Source organism: Lindgomyces ingoldianus (genome assembly GCF_010093535.1).
Source record: "Lindgomyces ingoldianus strain ATCC 200398 unplaced genomic scaffold BDR25scaffold_37, whole genome shotgun sequence".
Classification (NCBI taxonomy): domain Eukaryota; kingdom Fungi; phylum Ascomycota; class Dothideomycetes; order Pleosporales; family Lindgomycetaceae; genus Lindgomyces; species Lindgomyces ingoldianus.
In genome coordinates, this window is record NW_022985198.1 from 574287 (window position 1) to 594255 (window position 19969).

A 19969-nucleotide genomic window follows, 5' to 3' on the forward strand; every position below is an offset into this window, starting at 1 on the left:
ATACCCGGGGTCGATGCCTAGGTCTGGGCGGCCACTGCCGATGTTTCACTTCTGCACGCCCCAATCCCAGTCATCACTTAATTAAGGCTACCAATGGAGGGAACACTTGAGAGCTTGTTTCCTTCCTCTAGTGTCGCCGAACCATCTGGAGCTACGAGAAGCTGTGGGTTGACTAGGCATATTTAGTTGCAGGAATAGTATGGGGTAGACACTCCCACCAACCGCCCAAAAATGACAGACAGGTTCAGATTCTGATCGTCACGCGTGCCTCCTCGCACTCAGTCTCAAACTTTATCTAACGCCATTCGAGCGCCACCAGGGTCTTGCAGAATCACAACACTGATGCGCCGCAGACAGGCACGTTATGACGCTTAGTGCGCCTCGAGTAAGTGGCGCAAACGCCATGATGCCACCACCGCGCACATCAAGCAGCACGCAACGCAGCACACGAATGCTGTACCGCTCGCGGATTCTATCATAGGGACAGTTTCTAAATCTTCGGCGCAATTGCAGCCTTTGCACGGCGCACCCTACCCATGGGCACCTTGATGTTGCCCGACCTGGGTCTTCAGCGCAGCACTCTTACATTGAAAAGTGAAGCGAATGCCGCATGACATTGAAGTAACCCCACACTACTACTATTCAAGCAATACACGATCAAAAGAGAATGTTTCCGGTGAGTTTGCTGGGCCGTGAGACCGGAGCATTTCGGGATCTTATGTCCTAACCGAAGACAACAAAATCAGTTTTTAAAACCTACTTTAGGCCATATGCAATGTGACTTGATTCTTGGGCAGATAGAAATGCGTTACTGGATGTTCGAAGGCATTAGCAAACAGTCACCGATTCCCCGGGCATGCGGGCCCCAGGATCCAAGCCTTTGGCGCAAGATTCGGCCTTAGCGCCGAACGGAATGCCGCGCGGAAATGAATGCGTCCGCCCCCGGCTTCGCCTAAACGCAATATGGCGCAACCCTTGATTTCCCTGCCTGTTTTTCCACTGCCTCAGCTATCAGCACAGCCTTGGCTTAAGACTTGGCCTTGCAACTCGGGATGAAATCTTCCAGTAAAGATTGATACGCGTGGCTTGACGTCAGCCTATGTACACGTACTGCTGTAGCATGGGATGGCACATACGCGCCGTTGTCACTTTCTGGAGAGGGTGTCATGGTCCCATGTCAGGGTGACGAAGACTTCAGAGATCGTCGTGAAGAGCACCCAGCCGCCGATCCAGCGACACCCAGAAAGCTGGGACGGTAACTTTTCCTATCGGGTGTCCACCCCCGAAAGAACACCGCCCTGCAACACAGAAGCGGCATCTTTTCCGTCCTCTTGGCAGACGGCACACCCGCCGGGCTGGGTGGGAAACCGCCCGAGAGGGTGTCCTAAACTAGATTAAGATATGGTGGACCAAGTGGCGGGCTAGGATGAATAGTCGAAGCTGGTGCAGCGATTCTAGAGCTTGTGCTGTATCGGAAACAGGTTACTGCAGCTTCGGTGGGACGGGATAGTTAGGTAGGCCGAATAGTGGGGTCGAAGCGGCTGTCGAACCGTCGAGGCTGAGAGGAAAAAGCATCGCAGTGGTGTGACATCGCAGCCACTTTTGTAATGCAGACGAGAAACACAGAGGACCTCCCCCCGAAGAGCCTCATCCCGAGCCGTCTGTCAGCAATTAGCATGATGACCCCAAATTCCTCCGTGGAGAAACCAAGGAACCGATGATCCTTTCATATGGTTGGCCTATTCAGGCCCTGTCCTGCTTCTAAGGTCGTATGATATATCTCAAGTCAGCATCGCTGCTCGCTTCATTATGAAAATTCCGCGAAACTGGCACCCATTTGCTCAACTGGGAAAGATCCAACCCTGGCACCATAACGTTACAAGCAAGATGCCTGCATTTGCTTCGTGTCAGTGCCCAATGATGCTAGGATGGCATTGTGCGTGCGCCTCAATGGCCGACGACGCTGTATTCAACGGTTTTGCAGGTTCTCCAGCACCACGGCTCTTTCTGCTTTCCGAGGTCGCCTCGAGACATGTGAATCGGAAGGGATGTATATATTCTGACGCTGAAACCCGGCGCTAGGGTTGTCTCCCTCTTTCTTCACTCCTCCACGTTCCCAGATCTTGCTGCTCTTATTGCATCTCAAATTCTAATCTCGGAGATCTGTCTCCCGCTCGTCTGCCTCAACATCTCTTGGCAACAGAAATGTCGCTTTCCTCTGGGACTTTGGTAGCCTCGCAGGGCCTGCCCTCTCTTCACCCAAGGTAATTCTAGGCTAATGTTGCCAAAATCAAGCCGTTCTTCATCCTGCGTAGATATACTGACGTCGCTCTTCTAGGGACGATGCCAGTTCTTCCCAAACTCTTTTGGACGACCAAATATCATCCCGCGCTGCGTCCGACTCCAGTGTTGCCCTCTCTAATAACCACCTCACGATCCCAATACACGTTCTCGCAGACTTCGCTCTCGATTCCGTTCACATGGGCGCGCAATTCAATAACTACGGGTTTACTCCGATCTTCGATCCATCTGATTTTGAGCCTCGACTATCGGTGGGGCCTGGCATGACACTGGCAATCAACACTTGGTTGCAAGAGGGGAATGATCCATGGACTGCATACGCGATGCGCCATCAATCCGATGAAGACTGAAACGTACAAATTGACAACCCACAAACCTACCTGCGAAATTATCGCGACCAGCTTCAGTCCATATCGCAGTTTCCAACATTGGGCATTTTGCAAGCACGGAGCGTGAGAATAGAGTCAGAGCTATAATTGCTAGGGCCGACCTATTTCTTGGAATCGGTCCCGCTTAGTGGGGCCGCAGGGCTCGTGCATACGGGAGGGGCCGCACGTTTGGGGATTAGCGCAGCCTGATAAGATATAAGGCTGGATCGAAATGATAGGGTCACGTGAAAATATACGAGGTCGAAGGATGGCTCATGCTTTTGGTGGTGTCTTATAATATAGAGGTGCTCGTTATTGGGAAGGTTTGGCGTTTGGTTACCCGGCTCAGGGATCTTAGGGGGGCCAATCCCCTTACGATCCCTAGCAGTCACCAACACCCTTTTCGGAAGAAACTTAATTTGATAGCGATCCTTAGAACTCCTTCGACTTCTTTTTCTACAGAAACCTGTTGAGTTATGTTACATAAATCTGTGGAGACATACCAATAACAGGACTAAGCCCGGCTCTCCGCTTCCAGCTGCGATTGCGAAATTCGACGACAAGAGCTAATTAATTTTGCCAGGACGTATCCCTATGCCCACAGAGAACCCCGAAAAAACCACGATTGAGGAGGTTGCTCCTCATGGCGGCGTGTCTCGACTCAGCTGGGTTGGACCGGTGAGGATTTTTAGTGCCTCTCTAAGGCGGTGCGGTTGTGATCCTCGTCGTGTCGTGAAAGCCTTTCCTTGCTGCATCGCACAATTATTTCTTCCCCGGGCCTTAGTTCTTGTTTGCTAGGAAGTTGGCAACCCGGCCTGCTAGTGCCGAAGCGCGGGGCCTCACATCAGCTCTCGAAGTCCGACCTCAAATCAGATACTTACATTGCCGACTTAGGCGCAATGGTACGGTGAGCTGCTGCCCCTGCATCACAGAATCCGGACAGAAGGACCGCTCAAACTGCGCACTAACCCTACCTCTCCTACCGATTCCCTATCTAGGTAATGGATGATTCTTGCAGCATGCTGTCTTCGAGGCTGAATTGGTTTGCAATCCACCTTCCACATCCACCTTCCGCATCCACCTTCCGCATCGACTTTCCGCATCCATTTATTCTGTACCACCCTGGCCCAGCTCCACGGAATCTCGGCACTAATACACCCTACAAGGCTAACGGACGGCGATAGCAATTAAGTTATATCCCGCCAGCTTCAAATGCACAGTTTCTCTGACCAAGGATCACAGAAACGTGCAAGCTGATATTGTACGGAGGCAAAATCAATCCCTTAAGACACCGAGTAACCATCCGCAGGCCCGAAGAAACCCCTCTTGGAACCGAGTAGCTTTTTTGTCGGCGCGAAGATACATTCTAGGAATGTACTTTTAAAAATCGTCTGGGCATCGCGCAGCCTTGGTTTTAGGATCAAGATCAGTGCCGCAACCTTACCTCAGCAACTCTCTCAATTCAAGTACTAACTGATTATGACACATACATAATATAGATTAACAGGGATCGACTATCGGAAGCGAGAGCTTCCATAGACGCGTGACAAGAGACATGCATGCTGCACTGGGCCTGGTTTCATTGCCCTTCATCGCCGCAAGCTAACACACTCCAGAAACCATTTGCCTTCTGTTCTCCTGCTCACAATATGTGTTTGTAGGAAGCATGTAAGATGATGTGTGCTAAAATAAAATATGTGCGGATTTAGGGCGCGGAATGGAAAGCATCAACGGGGAGGAAAGGATGTATCAAACTGTATCACAACCGGCTCTATAGATATAAAAATGTTGACTGCTCTCTGCTTGTCCTTGCCGACTCTCAATTTACCACCAGAAGTATAGCTTTGATACGATTATTTGCTTCTTTCTATTTTGTATTCAACCTTATTTGGAAAGTTTGACTGATCTCGCGATCGATAACCCGAGCTATTCCTCGCTGCTCTTCCCGGGAAAGATTTTATTTCCCTATTTCAACTTTTTCCAGCAAATAGCAAAGCACCTGACAAGCTAGCTTGCAATATTCATCATAAGGTCTTCCTCAGAATTTTTCCCTTGTGCCATCTCAATCATGTCCAAGTATGGTCCCACCGCCCACATACCTGTGGCTACTGACCCCTTTACTACAGTACTGATCTACCAAGGCAACCTCGTGGTGGCCCAGGCCGAGGAAGCAACCCATCGTCGCTGATGAAGGACCTCCACGGAATTGGATCCCAGTTTGTGGGGCAGCCTTCCACGCCTCAAAGTGAATGGCTTACACAGGCGGAACAACTTCCCAATAGTGGATCGAGACCGAAAACGACGCATGCAACTTCTCATGTCGCGAAGAAGTGCTCTATATCTGGAAATGAAGATCCTTGGTCGGCACATAATCTGAGAGAGGGTTGAAAATTGATGCAGCAAGTGCAGAAAGAGTAATGGTTGGTTGAAGGAAACATACAGGGAACGTGGCAACAATTCGGATGCCATGAATCTCGAAGACTGAACAACTGCTGTCTTACAGTTAGCTACGGGACTCAAGGATCCTTCAAGGCAACTATTACAGAAGATTGAAAGACCCTTTCGGGATTCTAGAAAGTCTACCGTCGCAATGTAACATGAGACGGCGTTGCAAACCTAAAATAAAGTTGTAATAACATGTCTCTAAACTCTGGGAAACTGCGTGTATCCAAATAGCCCCCGAAAGCCCCCCACTATGCGCACGGGCCCGAACCTTGTCGGCATCGGCGGTGACACTCCATCGGGCTCAGGATGACCGCATTGCGCCACGTTTCAAACATCTCACCGATTTGCGTCGGTGGAACTTTAGCCTGATTCTTCGCATTTCTGGGTCGATAGAGTTTCTTGAAGTCTTCTGCTGAAGATGCAAGGCTTTGAAGATGTGCAAGGCTGAGGTTTGACATTCTGGGGTGTCGGGGGCGATGAACCACTTTTACTCCGCACCGTCGTTCGACAATACGTTTTTTTAAGAACCTTTCGTTCTTTATTCCGTACTAAAACCATTAGGTATGAACGGCGGTTCTCAGAGCCTTTGATTAAAGTAACTCTAGTGCTTGGTCACTGATGCGAACTTCCTATGCCCCGAAGCATATACCAAAGATCATATAGCACCATGGCATTTTGAGCCCTCGATGATAAAATGGGGATGTCGTAGATCTCACCGTCCGTGCCTCATATTCTCGCAACTAGAACCTCAGCCCAAGGTGGCTACGGCAAGGTTTAGGGACTCTCTAACTCGCGGCTGCGGACCTGGGGCCCGGGGATTCCTATCCCTTTTGTCATCCGTTGTTTCCTTTGGCTGCATTTACATCGGAGGTTTACCTTGATACGCTTGTTTGGGATTCCGATGATTTGGTCTCAACAACCAATCATGTGCTGTAGCCTTAGATGAACTTGGGCTGGATTCGGAGAACACCTGCATCTCTTGCATCATGGATGTTCAGTGTGTTACACTTCGCGGCCCATGCGCCTTTATGGTAGGTAAAGGATGCTGTAATGACGCTGTGTACCAGTTGCCTTCTTGTTCCTGCATGCAAGGCCATAAGACCTTCTCCTTGCCTCGGTTGAATGATTTATATTGGCCCCATTAAATGTAACCCAGGCCTCATTTCCGTTCGTCATCCACCTGCGTTGGCTTCAGTTATGTGGGATGGTAAAGAGGGATTGAGACTGCGTCAGATCAGAACACCCCTTTTCATGTGGTTCTTTCCGGAATATAGAATGCTAATGTTGTACGAAAGGTCTTGGAAACACTCGACATCACAAGATCGCCTCCTACTTTCCATAGCGATTGCCCACTGGTTCTTCTATCGTTCCCTTCGAGGTTTTCATACGGATAAAGTGTGTTTAGCAGTTGCTCTAGAAAGCCGCCTCGGAGTGTCCACTCTTTTACTCATGTGGGTTATCAAGTAACTTTCCAAACGATTATGAGGGTGAGCTGATCGTTTCTCTCTCAACTTTAGCTGAACAATCGCTCATGACGAACCTTCTTCGGTATCATCGAAACAACAATGGCGAAGTAGGCCTAACCTTCAAAATATCGTTATAGGACCTTAAACAGTCTTTTGTAGGTCAAAGTCGACAAGCGCGTGGTACCAGGGGCACGTATAGACCGAGCACGGATATTTCCATGGTCTTGGCGTGCAGTTTATGGGGGAATCTGAAGAGACTCGGCGAGGTTTTCTGGACCTTGGAGCACATGATGCTGTTTTAATGAAGGATGGGGATTGATGATCTAGCGACGGCAAGCCTGGCGATAGAAACTTGGGCGCGTTGGTCTGAGGACCCTTGGCCATCTTATAATATGAGAGAGTATTGCTCCCACCGTAACCCAATACCGCCGAATGGATTTGTTGTAAACGAGAGGAGAAAGTTGCTTCGGAGCTTTTATGGAGGAACTTGCGCTAAGTGTGACCCATCGCAAGTCATAGCTCTTCAATATCGTTAAATCGAAGATAAAAGGTCGAAGTAGCACTAGATCCAACTGCCCGAGTTCGGTCGATAATAACGCTGCTGCGTATCGAAAGGATTTTTACGAAAAATACCACGATGTGGATACCTCCTTCCGACCCAACTCTTCGAGAGTCGGGAATGGAGCCTATGGGCGCACGATCTGAGGACTAGGAGGATAGACAGTAGAAGTTCCATTGAGATAATGGCCTTGAGGTATTGACGGGTGGTGGCCAGTCAATATTAGACCCTCGAAGAAGGATAGGAGCGGAATCAATACAATTATTGGGTCGTGCCCCTGATTCGGTGCTCCGGGCTCATCGGAAGTGGGATATTGGTGTCCGCCCAGCCGATATCGAGGGCTCCGTTGACGACGTTTTCTATTGCGGTATGATGATGCATTTCCCGGCTATTCGAATGATAGCATCTAGTTTAGCATGTATTATTCGCAATGCGAAAAGTGACATATACTCCTGCTGGCCTTCTGATCAGCTCTTCAATATCCTCAGTTGCATTTCAATCCTTGATCTCGCCCAATGCAGCGCATATATAATGTTTACCGTATGCGAGAGGAAGAGGAAGTAAAAGAATGGTTCGTAATTGAAAAATAAACATCATGTTCCGTATATCGCCTCCGTCTGCTGGCCCCACCCGGCATCTGCCCGTTCTCCAGTCTCTCGGAAACATTATCCAATCGAGTGACATGCACAGTATATCCCGAAGATATGCCAGAGTGATCGTCCGCAGGGGTGCGAAGCATCCGGGCGGAGGGCTGCCGAACCGAAACGCTTGAAACCCCGCTCAGACCACTTGAATCTGGGGTCTCTCAGGCCAATGGGCGATTCTCGCGGCACTCCATTCCCAAGGTGGGCAAGAAACTCCATGGTCGTCTTGATGCGGAAGAAAAGTGAGGCGAAAATGACATGTGATGCGAGATGTCAGCAGGCGGACATACCGGGCCGTCTTCCCGGATGTCGAACAGTGGTACACGCTGAATGTAGCACACGTGAGAGCGTAGTTGGGAATGAAGCCGTTTGGTTCGCTGGTTGAAGATGGAGATAGGACTGTGAAACCGGAATTAGGGATGGAGTTTAACTGCCGTCTCTATAGTTGTTGTCTTGGCTATCAAGACGACTTGCGTATCTGGGATTAGGGAGAGAGGTTTGCCTATTGTCTCTAAGACTGTTGTCTTGGCTATGAGGTATAAGAAAAGCCGAAAGTCTGCAACGGTTGGTACTCCACGCTGAGGGAAATTTACAGTTACATGCACCTAGAAAGAGATCCACGAGAAACTTAAAAAAATGGCAAATCAAGGCCAAAACCAGTCATCAAGCTACGTCTACATCAGCCGGTATGTTACATTTACAAAATAACTAGGATGAATAGAGAGCTGACAGAGCATATCTTGCAACTTACAGACACGGTCAAATTCGAGAAGTCCATCAAGCCTACCCGACGACGTTACCCATTCAACCGTCACAACCTACACAGAGTACGACTGTAGGCTCGAGCAGGGGCGATAGCCATGCTCTAACGGAGACAAATCTCACGACTCATCAAGGATCTGCCACTGAGAGTGCAAAGGGGAATGAGACTGGTAAAAGATCTCAAACACCAGGGGCCTCCGGGAACTCTGGGAAGTCGCCTATGGAGAGGTGGTTGGGAGACCAAGGCAGTCCACCATCAGGATAGGAGAGCTTAAGATAGGGCAATGGCCTAAGCGTTGTAGATGGATTTCTCTTTGGCCTAGATTTATGTAATCCAGCTTCGTCCTCCCAAGAAAACCTGTGCTGCAATTCTTGTTTGTGCTGCTCGAGCTCGGATTGTGCCTTGAACCTCTTGCCACACAGAGTATAGTCGCACAGATGCCAGTGGTGAGTGACATCGTGATCATCTAGCTCCTCTTGAGACTTGAATCTCTTTTCACAATGCCGTTGACCACAAACGAAAGGATGGTCGTGCTGCTCGTAATGATCTCTGATTCATGCATTAGTATGAGGTTTAAACATAAAGATTAGGTCTCATACTTGAGCTGCCAATTCTCCAGATAGACGCCAGGAATCGCTGGGCATATGGGGCACATGTAGGTCATATCGGAATCCTGAAAGACTCCACCAGTGAAGGCTGATGGCAACGGCTGAAGAGGATTTTGCTGTAATTGGCCCGATATCATTCCGTACTTGAGGTCAACCATTGCATCTCGCTCCATCCTGATCATTAGATTCCCCATGAGCTTCATGACAGACTTCTCCGAAATTTCATAGTGCAGAAATTGTTCTGCCTCTCGAAGCTTCAACACCTCGAGGATTTCCCACGTCTGGTCTGGTGACTCTGCAGCAGGGAAATATTTTTCTAAGTACAGCCAGGTTGACACACTAAGAGCTGCTTTCGCAAAGCCATTCGCGATGTTTTCTGGCAAGTTTTCGTGGACTGCATCCCAAAATGGAGTGTTTCCCAGGTACTTCTCCCACTCATTAGTTATTGGAAAGTATGAGGCAGTCCACGAAAGATGTGTGCCGTCTAATCCTGTAAGAAGTATATCAGCAATTTCCAACCCCAAAGCACCAGCAATGTTGTGGTTGCGAAGGCACATAATTGGCGTTTCTCCACTCGAGCAAGCTTTGAAGGGGTCCGCTCCGCTCTTCACAAGACGAGCGAGATTTTCAAGAAGAATTTCCGGTTGTATAGGGGCTTCGCGACGTAGAAGATTCATGAGTGGAGTTCGACCAGCATCATCCAACGCATTGGGGTCAGCGCCTTTGTCCAACAAAGCCTGAAGAAGTTCTGGGGCCAGACCGGAATTGGGTGAATGCAGATTTTGACATCCCTTGACGAGCTCTGAAAGGAGAGAAGAACCGTTGCCTTCATGGAATACTGTGGCATGATTGATGATAAAACGAGCAGTGTCATTGTCGGTATGGCATAGAACGACGTGTTGGAAAGTCTGCGCGTTTTGCAGGAGACACCGTCGAGACTGAAATGGAGTTTGAATAATCGCACCATTGGATAGGAACGAGCCTAAACAGGACCACTCGTCTTCTTTACCGGTGAGATACCACTCTGGGTCTGTCCGCCATGGATCGATGAGCATGTCAAAAGCCGGACGTTCCCCAGTACCGCCTGGATGGAGTTTTGCACCCCGAGAGATGAGATACGACGCACTTCTGTGGATGTTCTTGCATACCCTGGATGAGCGGAGTGTTTTCAAACGTTTCAAAAGGATAGCCTGAAGGACACTGCGCTTTTGACCATCGTGGAAATAAAGTTCATTGATGTCTGCCCTATGGTCTAGGAGGGCCTGGAAGACGAGCTGCGACGAACCACAGGTTGCCGCATAGTGAATAGGTGGCATTCCATCATCGAGTAGCATGGGCCGGCTCGATGTGCCTTCTAAGATCATGTTGAGTTCATAAGATCGATTGTGCTCGATCGCTGTTCTCAGGCAATCGCTCCAGTTCGTAAGTGTACGAGACGGGGATCCGGCAGTTGAAGGCCTACTAAGGTCAAAACGTGGCCTAGGCAAGTACAATATGAAGTATTTTGTACAAACCTTGAGTTTGTGGATCGCCGCGATGCTCGTGTAAAATGCCAATCGCTAAGCTTGATTCGAAACGAACGTTCACTAAAAGAGAAGTCATTCGATGAGTCCCTCCTTGTTTTCGTTTAGACGTAGACCAGGCCGTGCTTACTGCGCGTAGAATCCATGGTCTGCCTGAAGGACTTTCCGAACTTCGGAGAGAGGTCTCCCTTCGATCACATAGAGTTTTCGAATGATTTCGTGAACCTCGTCCCAATTTTTCGTCATGCTCAAAATGCTATGCAACCGGCGAAAGGGAGGATGGGAATGGAAAATGCTTGCAATCGTTCTCACCAGGACCTCTCATTAAAAAAGAATAAGTATCGTCCACGAATATATTCCGCAAGAAGCGTGGCTATGGTGAAATTCGAAGGACAAAACCAAAAATTGCACGTTTTGAACGGCGCGTGGGTGCACCGGTGAGCCTTAGCACTCTTATCGCAGTCTGCTCCAGCCACTTCCGCTTCGTGTCGCACATTTTGGATAACCCCTGCGTCCCGTCCGCACCGCTCTCCGTGTTTCATTGGACTTGGCTGGCGAACGTTGCACGAGGCTTTGCATCAAAATAAATGTTGCAGGGAGAGAAGAGTGGGGGTGAGAGTTGCTTTTTACTTTTCGCTTCTCGCGGAGCTCCAGTTCCCGTAAACTGAGGCTGAAGACACGTGAGGACATGAATTGTGTAGTAGTGTATTTATTAGCCGAGAAGTCGGTTTTTGCACCACAATGGCATTGACCATGGAAACTTAAACACAGCTTTGATGCATGGAACAGTACCGAACAGGGTCCTTTTGCTCTCAAATGTACGTGTGCTGCCAGCCACAGCCCATTATGGATACGATAAGCTGGGCCTATATATCTCGGAGGGAGGGATTCGTAGGAAGCGTGGGGCCCATAAAAGCGGCATAAGTCTCAGCAGAGTGCAAGCACATAGCCCTACATCATTTTCAGCAGCGTCTTGTAGCAATTGGTTATTATTGCTCATCCTTACAAACTAGTTGAGAACATGTCATCGCGATTAAGATGTACATGCACCTGTGCAACGCAGGCTCCGTAAGGCATCCTCGACAGTAGTGACTGGGTAGAGATATAGCTAACGATAGCTCGGTTAGAAGCATCACACCAAGACACCCCCCAAATAGCACAGCTGCTCCGGTGCTGCTTCCCAGTGACTCAAACCCGTCGGCACCGGACGAAAAGTCTAAAACTCACGAAAAAAAGGACCTGCAAAAAGGAGAAGCGAGCTCTAAGGCAGTCGAGGAGAGAAACATGTTAGAGGAGCGCCTTACGCGTGCAGCGACCGAAATGGGGTTCGAAATGCCTCCTAGGTGGACAGTTGGAGGAACAGATGACATGGGGAAAGAGCCCTTCCATAGATGGATTGATGCGCCGGAGATGGCGGTCATCACACAAGCGTTAAAGAAGGGATGAGCTGAAGGGAAGATGTATGGGTAGGAGACGAGTGGGGTGATCTTGGTTGAGCTTAACTGAGACAGTTGCTGAACCGGGAACAAGATATCAATGCTTTGGCATGATCAATGTGGAGCAGATCTTAATAGACCCACTTCGGTTCATCGCTACCAAGGGGTTTTGGCATGATATCCCAACCGGTCTTTAATCCCTCGATAGAAGCAGAATGTTTGACAGCTTTCAGTTCACCAAATCCTGTCATGCGTGTTTCTAAATATCTCTCTACCTCTTTAGGTCCTTCGAAATTCTGTCGACCGTATCCAGATTTATCAGGATATTGCCCCAAAGACCGAAGGTATTTCATGATACCAGCTAATGAGACCTCGACTTCGTAAGCGCCACCTTCGATTCTTCCTTTGTACAGAGCTGCCATGATACCAGCAGCCAGAAGATAACCAGCGCCATGATCAAAAGCCTGGCACGGCAAAGTACGGACTACTTCATCCGCACCGTAGCGCTCGGCATCCGCGACATTGATGCCAGAGCAGGTTTGAACAAGGGAATCGAAACCGCGATTTTCGGACCAAGGTCCGTCAGGCCCATATGCAGATAAGCTAGCTATTATTAGGTTCGGATTCGTCCGGATTAGGTCCTCAGATGAAAAGCCCTGCTTAGCTAGGCTGCCAGGTCTGTAACCTTGAATAAAGACGTCTGCCGTTCGAATGAGCTCGAGAAGCTTGGATTTGTCGTCAGACCGCTTGATGTCGAGCAGCACAGTACGCTTCCCCCGTCCAAGATCTCTATCCAGGTCAGGAAGATCGGGCAAAGTGGGCGAAGTGACCCAGATGACTTCTGCACCATGCGCTGCAAGAGTCTTCCCAGCCACGGGCGCCGCAATAACTCGACTCATCTCCACTACTCGAACTCCTCGAAGGCATTTGTCATTCTTTAACGCCGGTGGTGGAGGAATAAATGGTTGCGTGTCGGTGATTCGTTTCAATAAAATAGGGAAGTCCCCTATTGCTTTGGATTGGGGAAGTTGGTCCCATTCTTCGAAGGATCGCAAGGCAGCAATGACTGCGCCCCTTCGGAACGCCTCGGATTCGAGCTCAACGGACTTCCATTCCAACATCTTGGTTGCAACATCTTCTCTTGTGGCATCTTCGCGGAGTCCCAAGATCGCAAGCGCGTTGGTTCGATGGTTTGGGAAGATGTCATGCATTTTTATGTATCCATCGGCGGTCTTATGTAACCCACCTATTGTTCCCCATGTTGAGGGTGCTGGTTTTCCGTTCAAAACATGTAGTCGTTCTGATTTGAATTCTGTGCATGCGTGTCCGAGAGGAACCGTAACCTTTGGTACTGGGACCTGGTGTCGGGTAGACCAGTAGAGCGCGGCAGCAAGCGCAGAGAAGGCGATGCTACTTTGGGCAAGGTGGTCCACTTTGAACGAGGAAGAGTAATATTCGCCATCATGGGGAAGATCAAGTGACTCCAAGGCGATTTGGGGGAGTCCAAGTGTACTCCAAAAGTATTTGACAGTGTCGAAGGGGTCGAAGTGCTGGCGCTGCATCGTGTGAATGTGTCGTCGATCACGCTGAGCGGCTTGGGTCCTTCGCCCTCTAAGTCGTGGAATTTGGGTGAGACATCTCTTTCAATGCTTCTTGCAATGATGGGATTACTCATAGATGTTCCTTGAGTTATACGGATGAACGGAACGGAAAAGTGATGTGTAAAAGGAGGAGGGGGATATGTGGCTGTGTTGAGCCGCGACATGCCGAGGAGCTAGTCCTAATACGCGCGGTTCATTCTTCGACGTATCATGACTCCAAACCCTTTCATAACTCTCCTGTCTTATCTTGAAAGAATACTCCATATCGCTTTAGTACCGTACCCTCTTCAAAGTTTCCCTTCCACATCACCGACTAGGGCCGACCGTTGGAATTGCTCGGGCGACGAATGGCGCAGTGCGATGCCTTACACGTTGAAGAAAAGCGACATTAACCCCTTTAAAGGTCACGAAGGATCTCACTATATAATAGTGTCTATGTAAATGGCCCTTCATTTTCTCACACCTTAATGTATGATTGATTGGGAACTTGAAGCATTTTAAGATATTTGTTTCTCTGCCCTACTCCTTTCCAACTATCTGCTGTGGGCGTCAATCTCCCCGCCTGTTGTGATAGCGGGGTGCAATATCACCTTAACCCTCTCGGGTAACAAGAGTTTAACACCATCGACCAGACTAGCATGACTCCTCAGCCCGCTTTGTGGAACCCGCAATGACATGTTTTGGCAGTCTTCATGAGGGTACTTGCTCTCAAGGCTCTCGAAATTGATTTTTACTTCGCAAAACCCAAGTAAACCGAGAAGCGGGATTGGTTCGCTGCTAGTTTTCTACATTGCCATGCAATCAGCTTAAAAGCTGTGGAATTTTACCCGGTGCCAGCCCGGACTTTGCTACATTAGCCTTAGGGTGATACCGCGTAGCCCTGCTGTTTGAAGAACACAGAAACTATCTAAACTACTGCTTTCGCGAGTTAACTCACCAGACACAATAATGACCAAAGTATTGCTCTCAGGAGGCGTTTTCAACCTGTTTGCAGCCAGGGTGCGGCTGAGCTGGTCGGCCGCCCTCCCTGCAAGCGTGATTAAAGCGTTTGTTCACCCTGATGATACTTCTCATAAGCTTAAAGGTAGTCATACTGATATATTTTATTCTCGAATCCCTGCTATGGTGAAATACCAAAGTATACTTATCACTTATCAAGCTCGCTTATCTACTTAACTGCATAATATTGAAATTGTTGGAACTTAGCCTACTTGGCATCACCCCTGAGCCACTATCACTTCTAGACCGCTCTTTAGCATATCCTTCCATAGATCTACCCTCCAGAATAGCTGAAGATATTGGACTGCCAGGCCTGTGTGTGCCTTGCCTCCATTTGTTCTGATGGTTTCTTTCGTTGGAGCTCGCTGATAGTCCTCATATTATGCATCTTTTCTAGCTTGAAGATCATGTTCAGAGGCCTATGGCATAAGGTAAGCCATTTATGGATCTTGATAAATAGAATGTGGCCGAATTCGTCATGCAGTCACAGGAAGTGGAATTTGTGAGGTCTTTGGAGAGGTTCCTATAAGCGTGGGTACGTATGCAAAGACTTCGTTAAAATCTAACTACGCCGCAAGACGTTCACGATGAATTTGAGATGAGAAATCTTGATGAATGCCTAAAATGAGTTAACGAGAGCGGCGTAGGATGCCTTTATAACATCCAACCGTATTTCCGTGGATGGCCCTTCAATGATGCCCTAGTCGCAATGATAAAGAGATTGACCGACAAGTGGTAAAGGCATTGCCTCCCTCCAATCCAGAAGCTTATCACGTCCATTGCCTCTTTCTGAGTGTGGGCCGTCAGCGACTTTCTCTAAACAGACAGGCTCTAGGTTGATAGGGTGTCCACTGCCAATGTGAAGGGGTAAAGCCGTCCTCCATTTGCTCCTCATTATGTGATAAATTGATTCTAGCTCCTTCACCCCAAACGCAATCAGGGGCAGTGCTGGGGCGGGGGTGCGGGAGTGGAGATGGCTTAGGAGGAAGCGGATCTTAGTTGAAAATGTTGAGTACAATAGTGCCCAAAGTGCTGTCGTTGTCCAAACTGTGATGTGTAAGAGGATAGTGGAGGAAAGGCGGCCAAGAGTGATTCGACCTAATGGCTGTATGTTAGAGCCTATTCCTGTGTATTCCTCTTGTCATGGCGAATTCCTGGGGGTGCAGACGATGGTTCCTTCGGGTGATCTGGAGTTCGCGCTTCTGCAGTATGAGCATTCTATATCGGCGGTTGGAAGGCCATGGAATATAGTGATTACCTTGAGATCCATACAAAAATGCTGCCTTGTGGTAGTAATGCCCAAGGTTTCTCAGTTCATTCTCAGCTCTCTTTCAGCTCCCAGCCACCACGTGCATATTCCAATATAGAGATGGTCCGTCGCGCCGCATTGGCCTAAGCCACACGCAAAGTAATCCGTAGCTTTACCCTCTATTTCACCTCGAGGCAATGTCGCTCAAACAACCTTTCTGGACACATGCCAGCGCCGGAAACGCAGAAAACCACCCAACGGCCGCGAAACACCAAATCGACGGGATCTTCTATCGCCCTACTGGAGAAGACACTTCAAGACTCCATGAAAGATTTACTTTCGCGGTTCCGACACCTACTTTGCAAAATGGAAGAAAGTTCTACCCGAGTTTCGCTACAGTTCGCCTGCAAACCTCTGGGACTGCACGCGTCAGTCTGATCTATGTCTATGATGGGGAACGAGAGCTGTTCGGTCTCCGGTGGCCGGATGTGGATCTGAAGCTTCCAAACGTGGATAATATTCGCTACAAGATCCCATGCAGAAATGGCGGACCTCCAACAATGATGTACGGGATAAATATCACGGTGTGCATTCAGTTCGATAAGGCGGGCACGGACGATTGGGTGCGGTTCTATAGTGTTGGGATGGATTTATACAGCTGAGTGCTTTGCCCAACCGTGAAACGGCTTGGCAGAATGAAGGAAGAAGATTAAAGGTAGTACTATGGCCGATGCGCCTTACCTACTATCACAATTGCATGTCCTCTAGAACTATTTATCCCGCGATTCACTCTTGAACCTTGTTCGAGAGAGCTCGATCTTAGTTAATATGGTGATTCGTTGGTTATGTATGTAGGACGATGTAGCATCGGAACTGGTGATCATCATCGCGACGCGAAAACCCCAGCGTCAATGCGAGAAACCTCGCATGATTGTCAGCATTGGCTATACGGTGGGTGAACAATGGGCATTGTGCATATCGCTACGGCTGCGAGGACTAACTTGGCGCGCGATGGGAAAGGGTGTACTTTACATACGAGCAACCAAGCCGCGGTAGTAGAGCTAAATCGAAACAACACAACATCTATTGCGGCGCTTAGAGATTAAAGGAGAGTATAAAAATCTGCTGCCTTGAGTCAACCCGTGGGGAATAAGCAAAGGAGAGAGTTAAGACAGGACTCCTTTGGAATACGTCTAGTGGAAGGCAGGGCGAAAGTCGCAATTATCGGCGTGACTCCTGTAAGCTGTTCTTCATTAGGTTTCTAGAGCAAACTTGTTTCTAGATACGAACAAACCAGAGCTCGAACATAGGTCGGGTCCAACAGCATCATACTATGTTTCTACAATATCAAGCAATTATAAGGATCGAAAATGTCTTCCGTGTAATGCAGTTGCTGGAAATATATTCCGCAAATATAGTCACTAGAAAGTGTTTGGCCGAGCTAGGATAGCTATGTGGTGATAATTATGGTCGACTAACAGAGTAGCCTTATCGGTAACCTTGCTGTGCCAAAAGCGTCGAACGCTGGTCCAAGGTATTTCGTCCCAAATGCCTTTCGGTATCTGTCCACGTCTCGTGGAGTTATATCTTCACTTCGAGTTGTCATACCTGAAAGGAGTTAGATTATAGAAGGTGAGAGACTGGACAGTTACGAAAACACTTGACTTATTTAGGAATAGACAGGACTTCTGAAACTTCTGAGCCAATCAAAACTTCTGAGAACTTCTAGGAACTTCTAAACCAATCAGAACGCACCAAACAGGAGAGGGGCAATTCCGTCCGCTCCGCAGATGATTTTGCGCGTCGTTAGTAATCAGCCTCTAATTGGCCCAGAAGACCCAGAAGTTTAAATTAGCTCAGAAGGTTCAGAAGTTTCGTCTAATCCAAAATGGTATTAGCGCAAAATCATCTATGGGGCGGCTGACTCGTGAGATAATCATTAACCCCCCTTTTATCTCAGCTAGCTCAGACGGCATGCCAAGAAGACACTAGTACACAAATAGTATAGATACTTTCAGACCCCTGCTAGGGCTTCTTCCTTCTTAGCTGCCGTCTAAGGGACTTTAGTGCAGCGCAACATGTGCAAAGCTTTGTCTATTAACTTACTAGAAACTTCTATATAAGATACTATTATACATAGCTTATTACAGCGCCTATAATTAAAATTAATTACTTAAAGAGTATATATAATTTACTTTAAACTATTTTTAAATAAATTTTTAACATTTTAACTATAAAAATTATAGGCTTAGCATTACACACATTCTAACGCGTAACTGTTCTTCTTAACTCTGTTTTTTACTAGTCTATCTACTTGCGTTTAACTATTAATAATAGCTAAGATTAACTAACCTACTTTAATTTAGCCTTTAGAACACGCTCTCTGTCTTAAATAAAGCATGCTAGGTTTAAAGGCTGCTGCACAGATTTAAAATAGTAATATATAGTACAAGCAGAATAGTCCTAATCTATAATTAAGTTATTTAGTAGATGCATAAGTGTTACCTAGTTTAGTAAATTATAGTAAAAAGTGCGCCTATTATAATTAAGTATTACTTATTAAGTGTTGCTAGGCACCTTGTTAATAAGACTCTAGGTCCTTTACTAGAACACTAAAAAGCGCTATACTAATAAGAATCTAAGCTGTATAAAAAAAGATTACACATATTCTTTTATTTAATAAAGATAATAATATCTTTATAACTATTTATATAGTTACAGTTTAATGTTAGAAACTATATAGTGTTAGCTTATAAAAGCCCTTTATTTAAAATACTTTTTTTTTTTTACTTAGTAAGAGGAAACTATATACTAAGTAGGTCTATGTTGTCTAACGCCTTATCTTTAGTTTAGGTAATATAATTCTAGTTGCAAAGACTAGGTTTAGTAAGAGTATTACACTATATATGTATTTAGTAATAATAGAGTATATAACACTTTAGATTATCCTATTATTAAAGCTTAAAAAAAAGTAAAAAAAAAAGATTATAAAATATTTTAAAGCTTATTTATGCTTTATTACTATAAAAATAAAGGATTTTAATTCTAAACTCTTTAGTAAAATTTTTAAAAAATGTTATACATATATCTTTTTTAGCCCTAAGTAGGCAATCTTTTTAGTGTTTTATTATCTTTTTTTTATAAGCAGCTTTATAGACTAAGTCTAACTAGTTATAATTAATAAGTGCTATGTTATTTAGCAGTAGTGTAAATTTTAAACAGCATATATCTAGTTTTATAAGCTTTATTAGATAATGTGTTTTATAACTCTCTTCTTTATATGTATAGTAACTTTAGATGCTGCAACTAAGGCCTAGCTTCTTAAAAGTAGATGTTTTTAAGCGCTAGCAACTAGTAATAATAACACTTCTATGTAGCTAAAAATTATACGCACCTTTATTAACAGGCTAGAGATTACTATTAGGATTGTCCTAATCCTAACTAGCTGCTAGACGTTATATAACTAGCTTCTAAACTATATAGATATAGAAATTAATATAGAAACATTACAAATTATCTTTTTATACATTCTAAAAATAATTATATTTCTAGATAAAAGAAATAAAATTACTACTTTAGCCTAGCTTTTTTAAAGTTAACTTCTAAAAAAAAGCTGTCTACTTACAGATATTTAATTAGTGTTAGTAGTATATATAAGGCACATATTAAAGTTTAACTAAGCTTAAATATATGCTAATTTTTTAAAGGACAAGTCTTTAATCTAAGTTACTATTACTACAACTGCGCTTAGAATAGGTATAGATCTGTCTAATATCTAGTGTGTCTATTAGTAGTTAATTTTAATTACAGATAATATTAAAGACTTAATCTAGTAGTTTAGTTATAAAGTAAAAAGACCTAGATAACATGCAACTACTATACTATTTATTTTATATTATGCCTTTAACTGCCTTAGGAGAGGGCTAGTAGACTGCTTTAGATTAAAGCAGTTATAAAGTTAGTAAGCTAGTAAAAAAAAAAAAGTTAATATAAAATAAGTTAGTGTT

The 19969-nt window shown here is 46.3% G+C and overlaps 4 protein-coding genes across 4 annotated transcripts; 2 read left to right on the top strand and 2 right to left on the bottom strand.

Annotated features, from left to right (window-relative positions):
- Nucleotides 1-1607: 1607 nt before the first annotated feature.
- BDR25DRAFT_360298 (uncharacterized protein) lies at nucleotides 1608-5154 on the top strand (the record flags this gene model as incomplete). The annotated part of the gene is made up of 23 exons (XM_033696224.1): nucleotides 1608-1663; nucleotides 1704-1875; nucleotides 1928-2019; nucleotides 2047-2112; nucleotides 2162-2264; nucleotides 2296-2395; nucleotides 2458-2552; nucleotides 2596-2753; nucleotides 2819-2834; nucleotides 2909-3137; nucleotides 3189-3255; nucleotides 3300-3347; nucleotides 3409-3571; nucleotides 3668-3783; nucleotides 3876-4016; nucleotides 4076-4135; nucleotides 4194-4245; nucleotides 4272-4322; nucleotides 4379-4564; nucleotides 4596-4700; nucleotides 4747-4821; nucleotides 4863-5029; nucleotides 5070-5154. The coding sequence occupies 23 exons, from the start codon at nucleotides 1608-1610 to the stop codon at nucleotides 5152-5154; spliced, it is 2403 nt and encodes an 800-aa protein (XP_033542616.1).
- A 3261-nt stretch (nucleotides 5155-8415) lies between these two features.
- BDR25DRAFT_82927 (uncharacterized protein) lies at nucleotides 8416-11026 on the bottom strand. Its single transcript, XM_033699119.1, has 5 exons — nucleotides 10808-11026; nucleotides 10669-10740; nucleotides 9146-10612; nucleotides 8514-9095; nucleotides 8416-8451 (listed from the first exon to the last, which is right to left on the bottom strand). The coding sequence occupies exons 1-4, from the start codon at nucleotides 10921-10923 to the stop codon at nucleotides 8726-8728; spliced, it is 2025 nt and encodes a 674-aa protein (XP_033542617.1). The 5' UTR covers nucleotides 10924-11026; the 3' UTR covers nucleotides 8416-8451; nucleotides 8514-8725.
- Nucleotides 11027-11187: 161 nt separating this feature from the next.
- BDR25DRAFT_345949 (CoA-transferase family III) lies at nucleotides 11188-13675 on the bottom strand (the record flags this gene model as incomplete). Its single annotated transcript, XM_033694098.1, has 5 exons — nucleotides 11188-11628; nucleotides 11684-11769; nucleotides 11905-11916; nucleotides 11982-12174; nucleotides 12258-13675. The coding sequence occupies 5 exons, from the start codon at nucleotides 13673-13675 to the stop codon at nucleotides 11544-11546; spliced, it is 1794 nt and encodes a 597-aa protein (XP_033542618.1). The 3' UTR covers nucleotides 11188-11543.
- Nucleotides 13676-16159: 2484 nt separating this feature from the next.
- Nucleotides 16160-16624, top strand: BDR25DRAFT_318235 (uncharacterized protein; the record flags this gene model as incomplete). The annotated part of the gene is made up of 1 exon (XM_033691732.1): nucleotides 16160-16624. One exon carries the CDS (start codon nucleotides 16160-16162, stop codon nucleotides 16622-16624), a length of 465 nt encoding a protein of 154 aa, XP_033542619.1.
- Nucleotides 16625-19969: the final 3345 nt, after the last annotated feature.